General features: G+C 37.1%; 2 protein-coding genes across 2 annotated transcripts; one reads left to right on the forward strand and one right to left on the reverse strand.

The window, feature by feature from the left end:
• Nucleotides 1-997: 997 nt before the first annotated feature.
• Nucleotides 998-3,418, forward strand: LOC141713540 (leucine-rich repeat receptor-like protein kinase PXC1). The gene is made up of 2 exons (XM_074517007.1): nt 998-2,367; nt 2,478-3,418. Exons 1-2 carry the CDS (start codon nt 1,062-1,064, stop codon nt 3,149-3,151), a joined length of 1,980 nt encoding a protein of 659 aa, XP_074373108.1. The 5' UTR covers nt 998-1,061; the 3' UTR covers nt 3,152-3,418.
• Nucleotides 3,419-4,434: 1,016 nt separating this feature from the next.
• LOC141713541 (uncharacterized) lies at nt 4,435-9,155 on the reverse strand. The gene is made up of 7 exons (XM_074517008.1): nt 8,192-9,155; nt 7,437-7,581; nt 7,145-7,198; nt 6,952-7,043; nt 5,454-5,689; nt 5,173-5,352; nt 4,435-4,977 (listed from the first exon to the last, which is right to left on the reverse strand). Exons 1-7 carry the CDS (start codon nt 9,031-9,033, stop codon nt 4,880-4,882), a joined length of 1,647 nt encoding a protein of 548 aa, XP_074373109.1. The 5' UTR covers nt 9,034-9,155; the 3' UTR covers nt 4,435-4,879.
• Between the last annotated feature and the right edge of the window lie 7,359 nt (nt 9,156-16,514).

Consider the following 16,514-nt stretch of genomic DNA (forward strand, 5'->3'; position numbering starts at 1 on the left):
TCAAAATCTGGGAAAGCGGAGAACAGCTATCATTTAACCAACAAACCAGCCTTTTCTTATCCTCGATTTCAATCATTCAACTTTAACAAACCAGTCACTATTATTGCCACATCGGTACCCAAACCGATTAGTGCCGATTACCGATTTTTACAATCATGTATAGGAGATAGTCCTGTTGATACAGATTTTCGGTGACTAAATTGAGTTATTTTTTAAATGAATGAAATCTAAAAAAAATAGTGGATGAAGAATAATTTCCGCTTAGGCTACTTGATAGCTCCGGCCTTGAATAATTTATAATCATACTTTTGAGTTCCTTCCACAATCTCCATAACATCACTTAGTTGCATATATACGTTTATTTTAAATATGTGAGATCATCCTATTGACACCGATTTTTAAATAAATGATTAAATTGAGCCGTTTTTGAAATGAATGGTTAATTTTATATATTTGGACGATCTTTGACGATTTTGATATTTATCCTTATATTAAATTTCACTCACTTTTTATAGTTTCACAAGTCGGAATTTAAAACAAAACCATGAATTATTCTAATCAACAAAAATATGGAAATATGGTAAAGGGAAACAAATGCAATCAATAATTTATGATCCCACATATAGCACAATTAGACGATAATAACACACATAATACAATTACGCAATAATAATTATCACAGTTACAAATAAATTTTTATTTTTATTTTTATAAATAACAAATCTGCGAAAATAATAATTCTGACACAACTATAAGATAATAATAATATTTCGTATCACACGTAACACAACTACACAATAATAATAATTAATATAATTACAAATAAAAAAATTATTCTCACAAATCACGATTATAAAATAAGTCCGCGAAAATTTATAACGGACAATGCAAAATTTACTGAGCACACACATTTCTCGTTCCTTCGATTCACTTTTTGCTATGTCTTTTGTCTTTATTCACAAATAGTAAACAAATAAACATAGAAGCCTCACTCACACTCACACTCACACTCACACTCTCTTAACCACTTCCCGCCTAGCCTTTCCAAATTCCAAAACTAAATGGAGCTTCTTCACACACTCTCTCTCCTCCTCATCTCTCTCCTCATCTCTCTCCAACTCTCAATCTCTCTCGCCGACGACACCGCCGCTCTCTCTCTCTTCCGCTCCACCACCGACACACACGGCGCACTTCTCTCCAACTGGACTCTCACTTCCTCAACTTCCACCGCCTGCTCTGCCTCCTGGATAGGTGTTAATTGCACCAACAACCGTGTCATTGCTCTCAATCTCCCCTCTCTCAATCTCCGCGGCTCTCTCGACTCTCTCGCCTCTCTCGATCAGCTCCGCTTTCTCGATCTCTCTAATAACCGTCTCAACGGCTCTATTAAGGCAATTCTTAATTGTATAAATTTAAAACTTGTTTATCTCTCCGGTAATGATCTATCCGGAGAAATTCCAGCTGAGATCACTTCTCTACGGAGAATTCTCCGGTTAGATTTATCGGATAATAATTTTAATGGACTAATTCCTACTGAATTTCCAGCTAAGTTGCTTACACTTCGTTTAGATAATAATGAACTCTCCGGTACAATTCCTTCGTCTCTCGAGTTAATTCCGAAGCTTGAGCAGCTCAATCTCTCGAATAATTTGTTGTACGGTCAAGTACCTGAAAGCCTTATTCAAAAATTTGGTAATGAGAGCTTTTTAGGTAATGAAGAGTTATGCGGTGCCTCTTCTTTTCCGGAATGTTCTAGTATTAATGTACCTCCATCGGCTGCTTCTAATCGGACTGTTGAATCATCACCGACATCTAAAAAATCGAAGCGGAAAGGTCTTAGTCCTGGCGCTATTGTGGCAATTGTAATTGCAACTGCGGTTGTAATAGTAGTGGTTATCTATGTTATAGTTGCTTGTTATTGTGGTAGATACTCGAGAGACTCGAATGTAGGGAGTGAGAGTGGGAAGAAGAGGAGTAGTTATGGGAGTGAGAAGAAAGTTTTCGCGAATAATGGAGGTGGAGATAGTGATGGAACAAGTGCTAGTGATAAGAGTAAGCTTGTGTTTTTCGATAGGAAGCAGCAGTTTGAGCTTGAGGATTTGTTGAAAGCTTCTGCGGAGATGCTTGGGAAAGGGAGTTTGGGGACTGTTTATAGGGCTGTGCTTGATGATGGTATTGCGGTGGCTGTGAAGAGATTAAAAGATGCTAATCCTTGTGGGAGGAAAGAGTTTGAGCAGTATATGGATGTTATTGGGAGGCTTAAGCACGCGAATGTTGTTAGACTAAGGGCATTCTATTACGCGAAAGAAGAGAAGCTTCTTGTTTATGATTATCTCCCAAATGGAAGCTTATACTCTCTCCTTCATGGTAACTGTTACTAATAATTTAGACAATACATTGTTGCTGCTTCTTGTTTGAATGTTTTCTTATGTTGTTATGTTTTTGAATTGTATCTTTATTATTGATTATGATGGTAGGGAATCGAGGGCCTGGAAGAATTCCATTAGATTGGACTACAAGAATCAGCTTAGTCTTGGGAGCTGCTCGTGGGCTTGCTCGTGTTCATGAAGAGTATGAGACTGCAAGAATTCCTCATGGAAATGTGAAATCGTCAAATGTTTTGCTTGATAAGAATGGTGTTGCTTGCATAGCTGATTTTGGGTTAGCATTGCTTCTGAATCCAGTACATGCCACAACAAGGTTGGGTGGATATAGGGCACCTGAGCAAGTTGAATTCAAGAGACTCTCGCAAAAAGCAGATGTTTATAGTTTCGGTGTTTTGTTACTGGAAGTGCTCACTGGAAGAGCTCCTTCCAAATTCCCGTCTCCAGCTCCAAATCATCCTCTAGCTGAGGAAGAGGAGGAGCAAGTTGTGGACCTTCCGAAATGGGTTCGGTCAGTGGTGAAGGATGAGTGGACTGCTGAAGTGTTTGATCAGGAATTGTTGAGGTACAAGAACATTGAGGAAGAGCTTGTAGCAATGCTTCAGGTGGCAATGGTTTGTGTTGTGCCACAACCTGAAAAGAGGCCTTCCATGTCAGAAGTGGCGAAACTGATTGAAGAAATTAGGGTGGAGAAGTCTCCATTAGGAGAAGATTACGACGAGTCACGCGACTCGCTGTCACCTTCAGTTGCTACTACTGAAGGTTGACCATTGAGGTGGTTGTAGGATAATGAGACTAAGAGCCAGCTTTAGTAAGGTTGAACATTATATTATTGTTGCCTGCTGCTCTTTGTTAATTTATTGTGCTTTCTTGTGTCTTTTATGTGATATCTGCTTGGCAAATTGCTTATATCAAAACTGGTCATAAAGATCTGCCTGATGATCTTGTTAATTAGAACCAGGGAGTTTCAAGTCAGTCTGTCTTTGTTAGATGTATTTTCACATATTTGACTTAAAATAATATTCATTGGATCAGCTGAGCTTTGTAAATTGCAAACCAACACCGATCTCCATTGTAAGTATCTCAAAGTTTCAGGCATGAGTTTTACTAGCACAATTATTCTGTTCAGGCTGCATAATTTGGAATTTCTCTGGTAAATTTATGCAGGCCTGACATTCAATCATTATCACCATTCATTCTCTCAAGTTACTTTAGGCAAGACATGCCACCAAACAGCAGTAATATATGATGATGGATAGGGTCATATGGATATGATTAAGCCTTGTAAAACTTCAAAAGCAAGTAAAAACACCATCAAATACTTTTACCTTTCTTTTGCTGTTCCACAATCTTAACTTCATGATAGCAAAATATTTGATTTTTGCCCCCCTACTCTATAAAAATAAAGTAATAGAAGCTTTTTACAAAGAATGTCACAGATACAAAGAAGCATCTTACTTGGCCTTCTCTCACCTGCATTTAGTTTACATCAGTCATTAACCAATTGACAAAATCCTAAACTCATGACTAAGTGCTAGAACTTATAGCACACTCTATAAATCAATCAGTTCTTACTGGCCCAAAAGAAGATACAGATGATCAGATATGGTAGTATCTACTATCTATCTATAAGAAAAGACAATTCCAAATTGTCAGTTCAGTATCCGAGGGCCTAGTTGCCTGCGAAATTACAGATGATCTTTAACTGAATTTACGTTCCACGTAAAAAAGAGTGATCAATTACTCCTTCTGTCCTGTCCCCTTCAACTCTTTAAGTTTGATTTGGACACGGAAATTAAGAAAAAATAGAATGTTTTAAAAAAAATAAGAAAATTGGATAAAGTAATGGTACCAATCAAAGTTTAACATATAAAATTGGTTTAGTTCAAGAAAGTAGTAAATGTAAATAGATGTAATTAATTTTCATTTTATAAAATTTTTACTAATTTTAGTAAATTTTGAAATATATAGAAATGAATGTGACATCCCAAAAGGAAAATGTATAGAGATAAATGAGTCAGAGTACATTTATTCTTTAAATATTCCGAAGTAAGAAATTTGTTTGCATTTCATACACAGTTACATCTTTACACAAGTACAGCTTTGTAAAACACTGTCAACTCTCTTTTTGACACAATTTACATATATAACACCCAACAGAACAGGTGAACTGACTCACTAGTTCTTGAAGGTATGTAGATAAGTTTACTATCCCTCTTTATCATGTTATCTGTACAGGCAGCAGCATATCTCTATATTCTCTATCTGGATACATAATTTATCCCTCTTCATGTTATCTGTACAGCCAGCATATCTTATATTCTCTTCCTTTCTTCTTTTTTCCAGTCCTAAATCTACGGCCTTTTATTGGAACTGTCCATTCCTATCTGATAGATAATGGAAATTGAGAACCCTGCCCAAAAACTTGGGGAAGCCTCCTTCGCCTTCAAAAGGCCACTGTAAGAAACATTACCTAGCTCACTAAAAAACAGATGTCAACTGATCTGCCCTGACTGGTCAACCAAAGTTCCAACTTGCTCTCCGGATAATGCTCTTGATATGTTACCAGGCTCAAGTAGGTTAAAAATCACCACTGCAAACAAGCTAAAGATTTTCAACAATGTGTGCAACAAAATGTTCATTGTTTAGACCAATTACTGCTTCCGACGCTTTTTGACTTGATTTCATGTAAGTATGACTCGATGACAGATTTGTAATAAGCTTGAGTTGAAAACTGCATATGATAGTATGATAACCAATAAACGAGAATATCACAAAAAATGCTAACCTGGAATACAGTTCTCCTCGCAGAATGTCACAGCCATCATGTCCATTGCAGATGAACCTCTGGAAGCCATTTCCCTAAAGGAAACGTGCTCAAACAAAACATTGTTATTTCTGGACTCAAATTCATAGACACCATCTGTGTTGCTTGTCATAGTGCCTTTGAGGACAGCATCAGCATGAACTGGGCAAAAATGGATGCCAATATTACATTTGATAGAGACCGTTACTTTTTCTAAATCATATAATCACATTAAACAAGACGAATTTATAGACAAAACATACTCTCAGAAGCTCTAAAAGCTGCTGCCGTGTCCGTGGAAAAGAGTGGATTTCCTGTACCAGCACCAATACCTCCAAATATTACAACTCTACCTTTTTCTAGATGCCGGATGGCTCTTTGTCTACTATACGGTTCAGCAACCTCTGGCATAGCAAATGCGGTTTGCACTCGAGTTTGAACACCCATCTTCTCCAAGGCAGACTGGAGTAGTATGGAATTCATCACAGTTGCCATCATACTGGGAAAACATTAAAAAGTTCAAAAAGTTTATTAACTTCTCAAGACTAAACACACATTAAGTAATCACTCAAATTGTTTAGCGTCTGGTATGTGACCAATTCACACATACAGAAATAAACCCAATCACATGTGATTATGTTACTTAAAAATATTATCCTAAAGAACAAGTTGGATTCAAAGAATACAGCCAAGAAAAGGTCAGATTCCCAGCAACCCTAGGGTGCTGAAGTAGACGATAGCTATGGAACCGAGACTTAAGTGGAAGTGTAAAACATCACGTGGTGGAAAAAGTTTCGTGATTTTGCAGATGTGACCTGAAAGTGAGGTGTTGGGTGTCCAACTGTCCATACCCATGTAAGTGTGTCGAATGTCGGACACAGGTACATAGATAAATTGAAAAACCAGGATAACAAAGGGTGCTTGTTTCTGGCCTATTATCCTTGCCAGGTCTAAGGAAACTATAAAATTGAGGATGAAACATCAAGGGGGCGTTTGGATGTATTGTGGGAATCGGGAATGTGAATGGAGGGTATGGGAATGGGGGTTAATGGGTATGGGAATGAAATGGTAACCCAAGGGTTATGGTGGGTTTAATTTACCCACCAAGAGGGAATGAGGTTCCCATTCCCCACCACTAAATTGCTAATCCAAACACTATTACTTGGGTTTAGGGTTCCGATTCCCGTTAACCGGACACATTAACCATCAACCAAACACCCCCCAAGTTTGACTATTTAGTTACAGTATTTATAATGCAATTCCCAAAAAAATCAGACAAATGTAACCTGAAACCTTTTTTTTATCTTAATAACTCGCTCCAAAACCATTTTAGCTTTACTGTGTTTATCTAATCACATTAAAATGGGTGGTTTAATGGTTCGGAATGATAAAGGTAGAATAACAAACAATTCTTTCAGATAAGATTAAATGTTCCAATGTTAGATTCTAGTACTGTAACAGCATAATACACTTTCCACAATCCTATCATACTCCTAAAATAAAGCAGTCGTATTTGTAAGCATAAACAAAGGCTTCTTAACCTGCTGCAACAATGATAAGAAATCAAAATACATTAACAGATAACAAAAAAATATTCCAGAATCGTGAAGAAATGCACATATAACATATCCAATCATGACATATATTTAAAACAAGATTTCCTTATTATACATCATGTATTGGTAAACAACTGAATAACTGATACTAGATTATTTACTATGAAAAGAGGCTGTGCAAAAATATAGGTCAAGCTTCCATTACCCAATTTGATATGCAGTACATCTGTCTAAACCAGTTTCTGTTAGCCAGGTGTCTCCACAAAAGAAGTTACGGCCACCAACAACTATCGCCACCTTAAGATTGAGATAAAGATGTTAATTTTGCCGGTAAAAAATGAGGAAGTAGCCAAAAAGAAGATCTTGGAACTAAAAAGATTGCCTCAAAGGATATATACCTCAACACCAACGTGACAAGCCATTGAAACTTCTCTAGCAATCAGCATTGCCACCTATTAAATTAAGCAGTTATGAAGTCGGATTTTAGCTTCTAGGGGATACAGAATGCCAGAGGTTACCACATGAATCTGTTTAAACTAATTTTCTCCCCACTTGTCAAACACACACAACACAGGTGTGTTGGTGTCTTTGTGCATTAGTAAGGGGGGTTGGAAACAAACTTTTTCAATATAAAACATATTACAGGTCTAGAATAAGACATCTACAAATCTGTGTAATTATAAAGAAAACCTTTGGGTCTATGCTGTGAGATCCAGAACCCGCCAAGGAAGCACCACTAATTTTAAAGACTACTCTCCGCCACTTAGGATTGGTAGCCGGTTTTGTCTTCACGTTAGTTATTTGAGCACTTGGGCTGGAAGTAGCTGTTCCATATCTGCCAAAAATATATCATGTAGTTCTCAGTTTGAGAATATGTTTGCCTTTCACAGTCCAGAAAAAATGTTAGTAAAAACACCTTTTTTAATAAATATTCATTTTAGTAAGAAAATTTGTAACAGTTTTTTTGGAGTCAACAAATAAGCTGCAATTAGAAACTATGGACTAAAATAATAATCATACAACTACTTCCAATAGCTGTAGAGTATAACTTCAACAATTCAAATGGATCCATAACATTAATGCGAACTTCCAAGAACTATGCTGTACAGAATGTCATTAACAATTCAAATGGATCCATAACATTAGTGTGATAATTGATACGAAGTATCACTAAAAGAATTTTATAAAGAAAGAAAAGATAAGAACTAAATGTGTACTAAATGTGGAAAGAAAGAAAAAAAAGGATGATTAGAGAGCAGCTGAAGTTAAGCTGCAAATGCCTGTAAAGTTGTTCAAATATCGGCAATTCTCCCCTAACTGGTACAATGCAACCTCAATTCTCTATAAAAGACTATCAATATTGTAATCGACAGATAAAGAGAACAGAGTATAACAATACATTAATAATTCATACTGCAAAATAAACACGCATTAGCAACGAATACCTCTTGGACGGTTTAAGTGACGATGCGGATCCACCAATAGACTTATCCTCTTCAGAAACAGTTTTCATCGGTAAAGCATTACCAACAATCACCTCCATCTTCTTAAACCAAGGCCAATGACTCGCTGAAATTCCACCATTACTCATCCGATGCCTCTCCAATTTATACCTCTTCTTCAAATTATCCACCTTATTCTTACACTGTTCCACACTCTTACATTGCTTCTCACATCTCTCACTAACATTCCCCGCAACCTCCTCCCAATCTCTCCCTCTCAAATTGCCTCTATTAAGCTGCATAAACTTATCCGTATACGCATCGAGAAGACACGCGATCGCCGAATCGCTCCACTCCTCTCGATCCTTCCTGTACTCTCCACTTCCACCAGCCGACGCAATCGCACTCACAAGTTTCGATCTTTTGTAACTATACGGCGTTCCTCCATCGCTCAGCTCCTCTCGATCGCTTCGCTTCTCGTGATTGATCCTAGATCTAGTCATATCAGTCTCATTCTCAAACGCAACCTGCTCGTTCTCACTCGAAAACGGAATCGCACCGTGAAATGACTTCGGATCAGGCTGTGAACAGAACGCGCCGTCGCTGTATCCGTCCGCATCGCCGTCATCGTCGCCGGACAAATCCTTCGAAGTCTCCACGTGGATCGGTTGAATTAACGATTGAACAGGCGGCGGCGCGTGGATCGGAGTGGTTTTATTGAAACGGTGAGAAAATGATTGGTGGTGATGAGAGGCGGCAAGACGGTGGTGGATATTAGGGTTAGATTGGGCGTTATTTGTTGCGTAACCGTCAAGGAGAGAGAAATCGTCGTCACACGACGCCATCGACGGACGTTAATGAGTGGGGGAGTGTTTGAAGAGGAGTTGTAGACGACGTTAGGGGGGAAATGGATGGAGGAAACAGAGAGGTTACAGCACCGTTAACTGATGCCGTTAAGGAGTAAGGCGATTACTGTTAGCTTGTGGGACCTTTTCATGTTACAGGAGTCTAGGGATTACAATCGGGTCGGTGGAAACGGGTTTAACAAAAATCAAACCCGAACCCGATTATTTTTGTCGAACCCGAACCCAAACCCAAACCCAAACCCGGAAAAACCCGAACCACTAAACCCGAACCCATCGGGTTCGGTTCGGGTTCGGTTCAGGTTCGTGTTTGTAGATCACTATTAAATTGCACCTCAATTTGCACAAACTCTAGTGAAAAATTACTAGGATCTGATTTCAGTAAAGTGCTCATAAATACGATGATATTTAAATTTTGGGGGTTGAATTGGAGGGTTCAGAGAAGACAATGGATCATACCTCTATGAATAAAATTGTTAGTGAAATAATGCAATAATCTTGACCTTTAGTATACTTGTATTGAACATGCTTGCTAAAAACATATTTCAACGACTTTAATGCAATAATTTGTAAAAAGCATAATTTTTTAGTACTAATATTAGTAATATATTATATTATATATTATATTACTACTTTTAAAATATAAAATATCATTTATATATTAACACGGGTTTCGGATCGGGTTCGGGTCGGAACGGAACGGTTTCGGGTCGGGTTCGGAACGGTATGCCTTAAATCAAAACCCGACCCGAAAATGGTTCGGGTTTAAAAATCAAACCCGAATCCAAACCCAAACCCGACCCGAAAATGGTTCGGGTTTAAAAATCAAACCCGAACCCGAATCCAAGCCCGAAATATTCGGGTTCGGTAAAACCCGATCGGATCGGTACGGATCGGATATCCATCGGTTCGATACAAATTGCCATCTCTATATAGGACCCAAGGTTTATTTCCATTCCATTCTCTAAAGATTTTTTATAAAAATATATAATATTTTATTTTTCTTTTGCCTTAAGTTTAGATTATTTTTATTGATGAAATATGCATGAAATATGCATTTTGCATATGAGTATTATTAATCAAATCAAACATACTCAATATATCTCGTTTGGAGCAAAATCTAATATGGATAAGATATATGTCGATCATGCCTTTACTCCACAAAGTTGGGAGGTTGTTTCCGTGAAAACTCACGACTTAGTGCATGATAGTTCAAATAAGTGATAAATGCATACATGTGTGAAATAAAACTAAGTATCAATGTTAAAAGAGACAGAAATTATAAAGTGAACGAGATAATACCTAAACTTTTGGTTATATTCACACGAGACTTACCGACAGGGAGTCGACGCATATTCACAAAAGACAAAAAGAAACTTTACGGTTGTATTCTTTCTGACCCACTAGACAAAACTTCAAAAGTTTTTAAAATCCCAAAAAAACTTATTTTTTGAGAAATACGTATCTTCAAAATTTTAAAATGTGGGAGTAATTTGTATCTTCAAAATGCGTAGCATCTTATTTTTTGAGTGAAACGTATTAACTGTTAGATACCGAGTGCAGTGAAATATAACACAGAGGGGGTGAATGTATTTCTTTGGATTTTAATTAACTTTGAAAGTATTTGGATTAAATTGAACAAAGTAGATGTGAATTTATAGAGATAATTGTTTGATAGTAAACACACAAAACAAGATATAAAAAATTTACTTGATTGTATTAATCAAATTTGTTTTGCTACAAATCTGTGTTCTTAGAAATAAGAACTCGGCTACAAATCTTGAGAGAGAACACTAGATTTTTCTAGATCTATTTTCTTACCTCTAAACTAAGGACTCGTGCATGCTTTATAGACCCACAACACGGTTTTACAAAACTTGCACTAAAATGTACTTACACATTTTCTAAAGTTATCTTCTCTATTTTCATTTCTGGTGTTAGCAAATCTGTGCAGAATCTTGTAGACTTTCCAATTCAGTGAATGAATTATTTGTTGATTGATTATCTTGAATCTTGAACTTGTTTGTATTATGAATTATGAGATAGGTTGTCGAGATCTCCGTTTGTTCTGTAGAGATGTGACATATCGATAAGTAAAATGACTTATCGATATCTCGAGTTCTCGACATATGTAAATGACTTGTCGAGTTCTCCAGTTCTCTATATATAGAATGACTTGTCGACATCTCCAGTTCACTACATGGGCTTTTGACTTGTCGACATCTTCAGTTCTCTACATGAAGATTTTTGACTTATCGATATCTCTAGATCTCTTTATGAAGAAATGACTTGTCGATATCTCCAGTTCTCTACATATACATTTTAACTTGTCAATATCTGAGATCTCTACATGCCAGTTGACTTGTCGATATCTATTGGGACTTCTCTACAAGTCATTTTGGACTTCTCGACAGACTTCTCGATCTCCCTTGATCTGTGATTTGTCGATATCTGATTTAGAACATTTTTCCTAGAATAGAATTATTCAAATCCAAACTGCTATACTTCTCTCTGAGGCATGATCAGAAATTGATCTTTTTTCAGAGTTTATTCCTTAGCTTGAAGGTTGTTCACAGAAAAATCCTCCAGTCCAATCTACTTAACATTTTTACAGACTCAAGATATACAATTACAAAATACAAATTTAGATTATCTTACAACTTATCCTTAGGATTGTCAATATGAATTAGTCTTGTTATATGCAGGCATGTCTTGCACAATAATCTCCCCTAATTTGTGAGAAGATCACTTGTCCTAAATTCATGTTTGATAACAAAACTAACCTCAAGCTAAAATCAAATACAATAAGACTGAAAAATTTACAAATTACATTTTTATACAACTTGCGATTACATCAAATGTTGAGTTATAAAGACTATTTGAATTTCTCATAACCAGGTTCTTTTCTAATAAGGGCTTTGAGTTTGACTAATACTTCAAATTCTTCAATAATCTCAGTCCCTCTTTAGAGTTTCCCCCAGTTTGAGTCATTCAACTAATGAGTAACTGTATAACAATGAATCATGTACCTTGCAAACTTATTGGTTTTTATGTTCATAAAATATCCATCATTAGATACCATGCTCAACCCCTAGCCTTCAGTTCATTTGAGATTTGCTCAAACAATTCAATTTCCTTAGCATATTTTCTTTCTCTTTCCTCCCTTTTAGCTTTTTCCCTTGCGTGCCTTATATTTCCTCTCTCTCAACCTCTCATTCAATACAACCTTCCTCATTCTTGTACATGAATTTCTTGCATTCATCAAACTAATCACTCTCTCCAATTCTGCAGTTAAAAATGTCTCAATTACTTCTCTATTTAGCAAAATAAAGGGGGTTATTTTTGTAGTAAATCCTGACTTCTCCTAGAGTAACAACACAAACTTTGACTATCTCCTCAGCTAACATTTGGTGATAGTCATCATCTGATATGCTTTTAGAAACTGGTAAAAAGTCATCTTGCTTGAAACAATTCCAAAGTGCACCAGCTTTAACTTGAATTTTTTGTGGCTTTCTTCCTACAGTCTTGTAGTGAGTTCTAGTTGGAGGTTTGAATGAAGGTGGTTTAGATATTTTCTTTAGTGAGGTTTGGCTAGCTGTGATAGGGATCTTGAGAAGAGAATTAGTAGTTGGCTTGTATAGGTACTTAGGCTTAGGAGTTTGGATAGACTGAGTTTTTGTTTGACTAGGTTTATGTGTTTGGGTTGGTAGAGTTTTTGAGGTTTGAATTTCTGGTACATTCTGAATCTTCTTCTTGTCTTCTTCACCATCCCTCTTCTTTTTTCTCATCATTTGTCCCCTTATTTTACCTCCTTTTATCCTCCTTTTTATCATCCACCTTGATGCCACTAGTTTTGCTAGAGTGACTTGGATTTGAGCCAAAAGATTTATGCTCATCTTTCTTCTGCTCATTATCATCCAAATCATCTTTTGTATTGATATGTGTTCTAGGTAGCAAGGCTTCAACAATCTTCAAGTATTTGCCAAGAATTTTGATCATTTCCACATCCTCAAAAGTCTTGATCTTCTATCACTCAATTCTGTCTCCAAGATCATTATCAGCTTCTTATTTCCCTTGACATATTGCTTTGGTATTTGAAAGTGTTTGCATTTCTTCGTGTTTGGACAGATGTAGGCCACTCCCTTTCTTGATTGTAGGTAGGCTTCAGAAAACGCACCTATTTGACCCTTTTTGAGCTCATTAAGCAGGAGAGTATCCTCTGGAATTATCACCCTTACTCTGTTGATGAAGATATCCAGCTCAAATATTCTTCTTGATTGCAAGAAAGAGAGAGACACATGCATACATTTGTCCACCCCTGAGTCATTTATATTGACAACTACTCTATTCTCCCTGAAATTTCCCTTAGTCACCATCACCACCCTCAGGAAATTGATGTTTTTATCCACAACCTTCTTGTAGGAGAAATGGTTGAAATTTAGAGAGACTCTCAGGGCTTCCAGGAATTGATCAAATTCCTTATCAATGCAACATCCTTCAGCTGCCATATTGAGCCTGTCCAATCCAGCATCATCTTTATTTTTGCTTGAAACTTGGCTGGATTTTAGCTTGGACTCCATCCCCCCCTTAGTCTTGATGACAAGCATAGTGGAATGCTGAGGGATTTAGGTCCTTACTTGTTGAGCTATTTCCAGAAGGGGTATGTTTAAAGCACCCATAATATTTCCTAGTGACACTGATGTCTGCATTTACAAGTATTTCTGGGAGTCTATTAGAGACTTTATATCTTGTTGTTGACTTATGACAAGGGAGGTAAGCTGCGAGACTTGAGTTGACAGAGAAGTGTTGGAGGCTTGTAGATCTGTGGCTTGAGCTTGAAGATTTTGGATTTGGAGGTTTGTGGATGTAGAAGGTATTTGACTGTGAACTAGATGCCAAGATAGTGCCAAGAGAGTCTTAAAAAACATTCATGATCTTCTCCATTACCAAGGCTGATGGTTCATATCTAGCAGAGTACAAATGATCCAGTTTGACCTTGGTATCATTATTTTTGGTAATTTGAGTTTGGATCACATTATGCAATGTTATGAAAGAGTCCCTCAATTTGGATACATTTTTTTCAACTGGTGTAAGAGAGAGAGCTTGAAGCTTGTCTGAGAATTTGTTGAACTTGGATTTCATTTCAGAAAAGTTTGGCATCAGTTCATCAATCCTTTGATTAACAATTTTCTTTACTTCACTTTGATGACTATCCAGAGTCTTTTCTAGAGCTTTGCCAATGTAGTTGAAGGCTTTGAGATGAGCCTTGTAGACCTCTGTAATGGCATCAAATACCTCATGTGGAGTGAGCACCTTGGCATGACTCTCAAGTATGGTAATGTACTCCTCCCTAAATCTTATGAGAGCCTCCTCCATGTTTATAGATAAATCTTTTGAGATCCGGACATTTATATTTCCATCCCTTTTAGCCTCATCCACAATTTTATCCTGTTGTTTCTCCACTTCTTCCCTGTAAGTGAGAATGATTGTCTGATAATCTTGATTTGTCATTTTGAAGGTGAGTAGTTGCTGAGCAATGTTTGTAAAACCTTCAATTTGATCCACCAACATCTTATCTACTATTTGGGTTGGTGTTTGAGTATCTTGCAACCATTGAGATAAAATATGTGGTGATCGAGTAGAGGTTGAGGGTTGGTTTGAGTGTTTGAGGTGGATGGTGGTGAAGATAAGACTATACATGTGACAGGTGTCACAGTTTGACTCACAATGTGAACTATGATTGTGACAGTGTGTTGTTCACTTGTAGAGTGAACCTCCATTTGAATTGGAGGGGATTTGACCAGGTTACTTTCATGTACCATGTCCTCAAACCCTTGTCCCTCTTACAAGAGACTGGCACTTGAATGTGCTTGAGTACTTGCATCCCTAATAACTGGATCATTGACAATTGAACTCCTATCTTCTATTGATAAAGAAATTTCATCTAAGGTTATGGGGGGAGTTGTTTCAGCATGAGAAACCTCCAATTAAATTAGAGAGGATTTGAGTATCTCCCCTCAAGAGTAGTACCCTCAAACCTTGCAGTCCGTGAAGACTGTTGTGCACATGAAGGTGCAGTTGGAATCTGCACAGAGTCTTCAGTAAAAACTGATGAAACCCCTGTGTTTTTTATGGTATCATCAAGGTCTATCTTAGCATGTAGTCTCTCACCATCTAAAGATTGTATTTGAGTGGTGATTACAGTTTCTTGAACTATGTCATATGATGTTGGCAAGACTTGAGAAGAAGATCCAAACCTCTCATTGTAAGATGAAGAAATTTGAGAAATGAGATGAGTGAGTTCAGGAATGATTTTTGTTAACTTCCCTGAATGGATAATGGAGTTTCAATTGATGTGCTTTCACTATATGTGCCAACCAAATGATTTTTTTCACCCTCTTGAGAATGTTCATGAGGGGGTGCAGACTCTTGACAAGATGTATTGGGGAGAATTTTGTTTCAATAGTGACACCTTGTTGAGAAGGTGCCACTAGAGTATGTTGTTGCCCCATTATTACAACCGCATCTTTTTGAGAAGATGCAGAGGTGGCCATTTGAGTGGTCAACTCAACCTTCCTTTGCTTCTTTGGCTTTTTTACCAAGGGAGACTCGGTATGTGTTTGGTCCTCACCACTCTCAGTTACAACTACTATAGATGTTTATTTTCTCTTCTTTTTACTAACTCCATCCTTTTGAGAGGATGAAGTAATTGGCTTCCTATAATCTAATGATTGTGAAGGAAAGGTCTCACCTGTGGAAGGCCCCTGTGTGCTATCCTGTTTGTATACTTCTACGAGTGCAGGAGCCATAGTTGTGTTATAAGTGATAGTCGATCTCATGTCAGGCAAAGGGTAAGGATAGGTTCTAAATTTCCTCAACATGAAGTCAGTGACATTTAGCCTAACCTGTACTTGGTTCTTTGTAATTAGTGAACCAAATAAAATTTTGGACACATGTTTACAATTGCCTATTTGATTTCTATTTATTCCTTCAAGCATATAAATGTCAACTACTTTATAATTTAAAGTGAAAATTATAAATCTAGGGAAGAAAGTTTCTTTACATCTACTTATCAAAGGCATGTTCAGCCTTGTGCTGAGTTCTTCCAGGATCAACATGCCAATATTGAGGTGCATGTTGTATGTTATAGAATGCACCAACTTCTGCACCATACTAGACATGTTGTCATAGCCATTCTTCCTGCATGTGAATGCTCTAATGACAGAATCGAAGATGAAGGACCATTCTCTCATCAGTTTCTTCTTGTTCATCCTGGCCATATCAATCTTCTCACTGTAGTTTATAAAATCCATAAACTCAGCCAACTCATGTATTGTTGGAGCCTCCACAATGATGTCTCTAGGAATGTCCAAGGCTTGGTTGGCATCATCAGCATTAAACTCTACAGGAACACCTTGAATTATGCAGTTAACCAACAAGAAGACTTTTTGATTCTCATGAAT

Source organism: Apium graveolens, chromosome 3 (assembly GCF_009905375.1).
Source record: "Apium graveolens cultivar Ventura chromosome 3, ASM990537v1, whole genome shotgun sequence".
Taxonomy (NCBI): Eukaryota; Viridiplantae; Streptophyta; class Magnoliopsida; order Apiales; family Apiaceae; genus Apium; species Apium graveolens.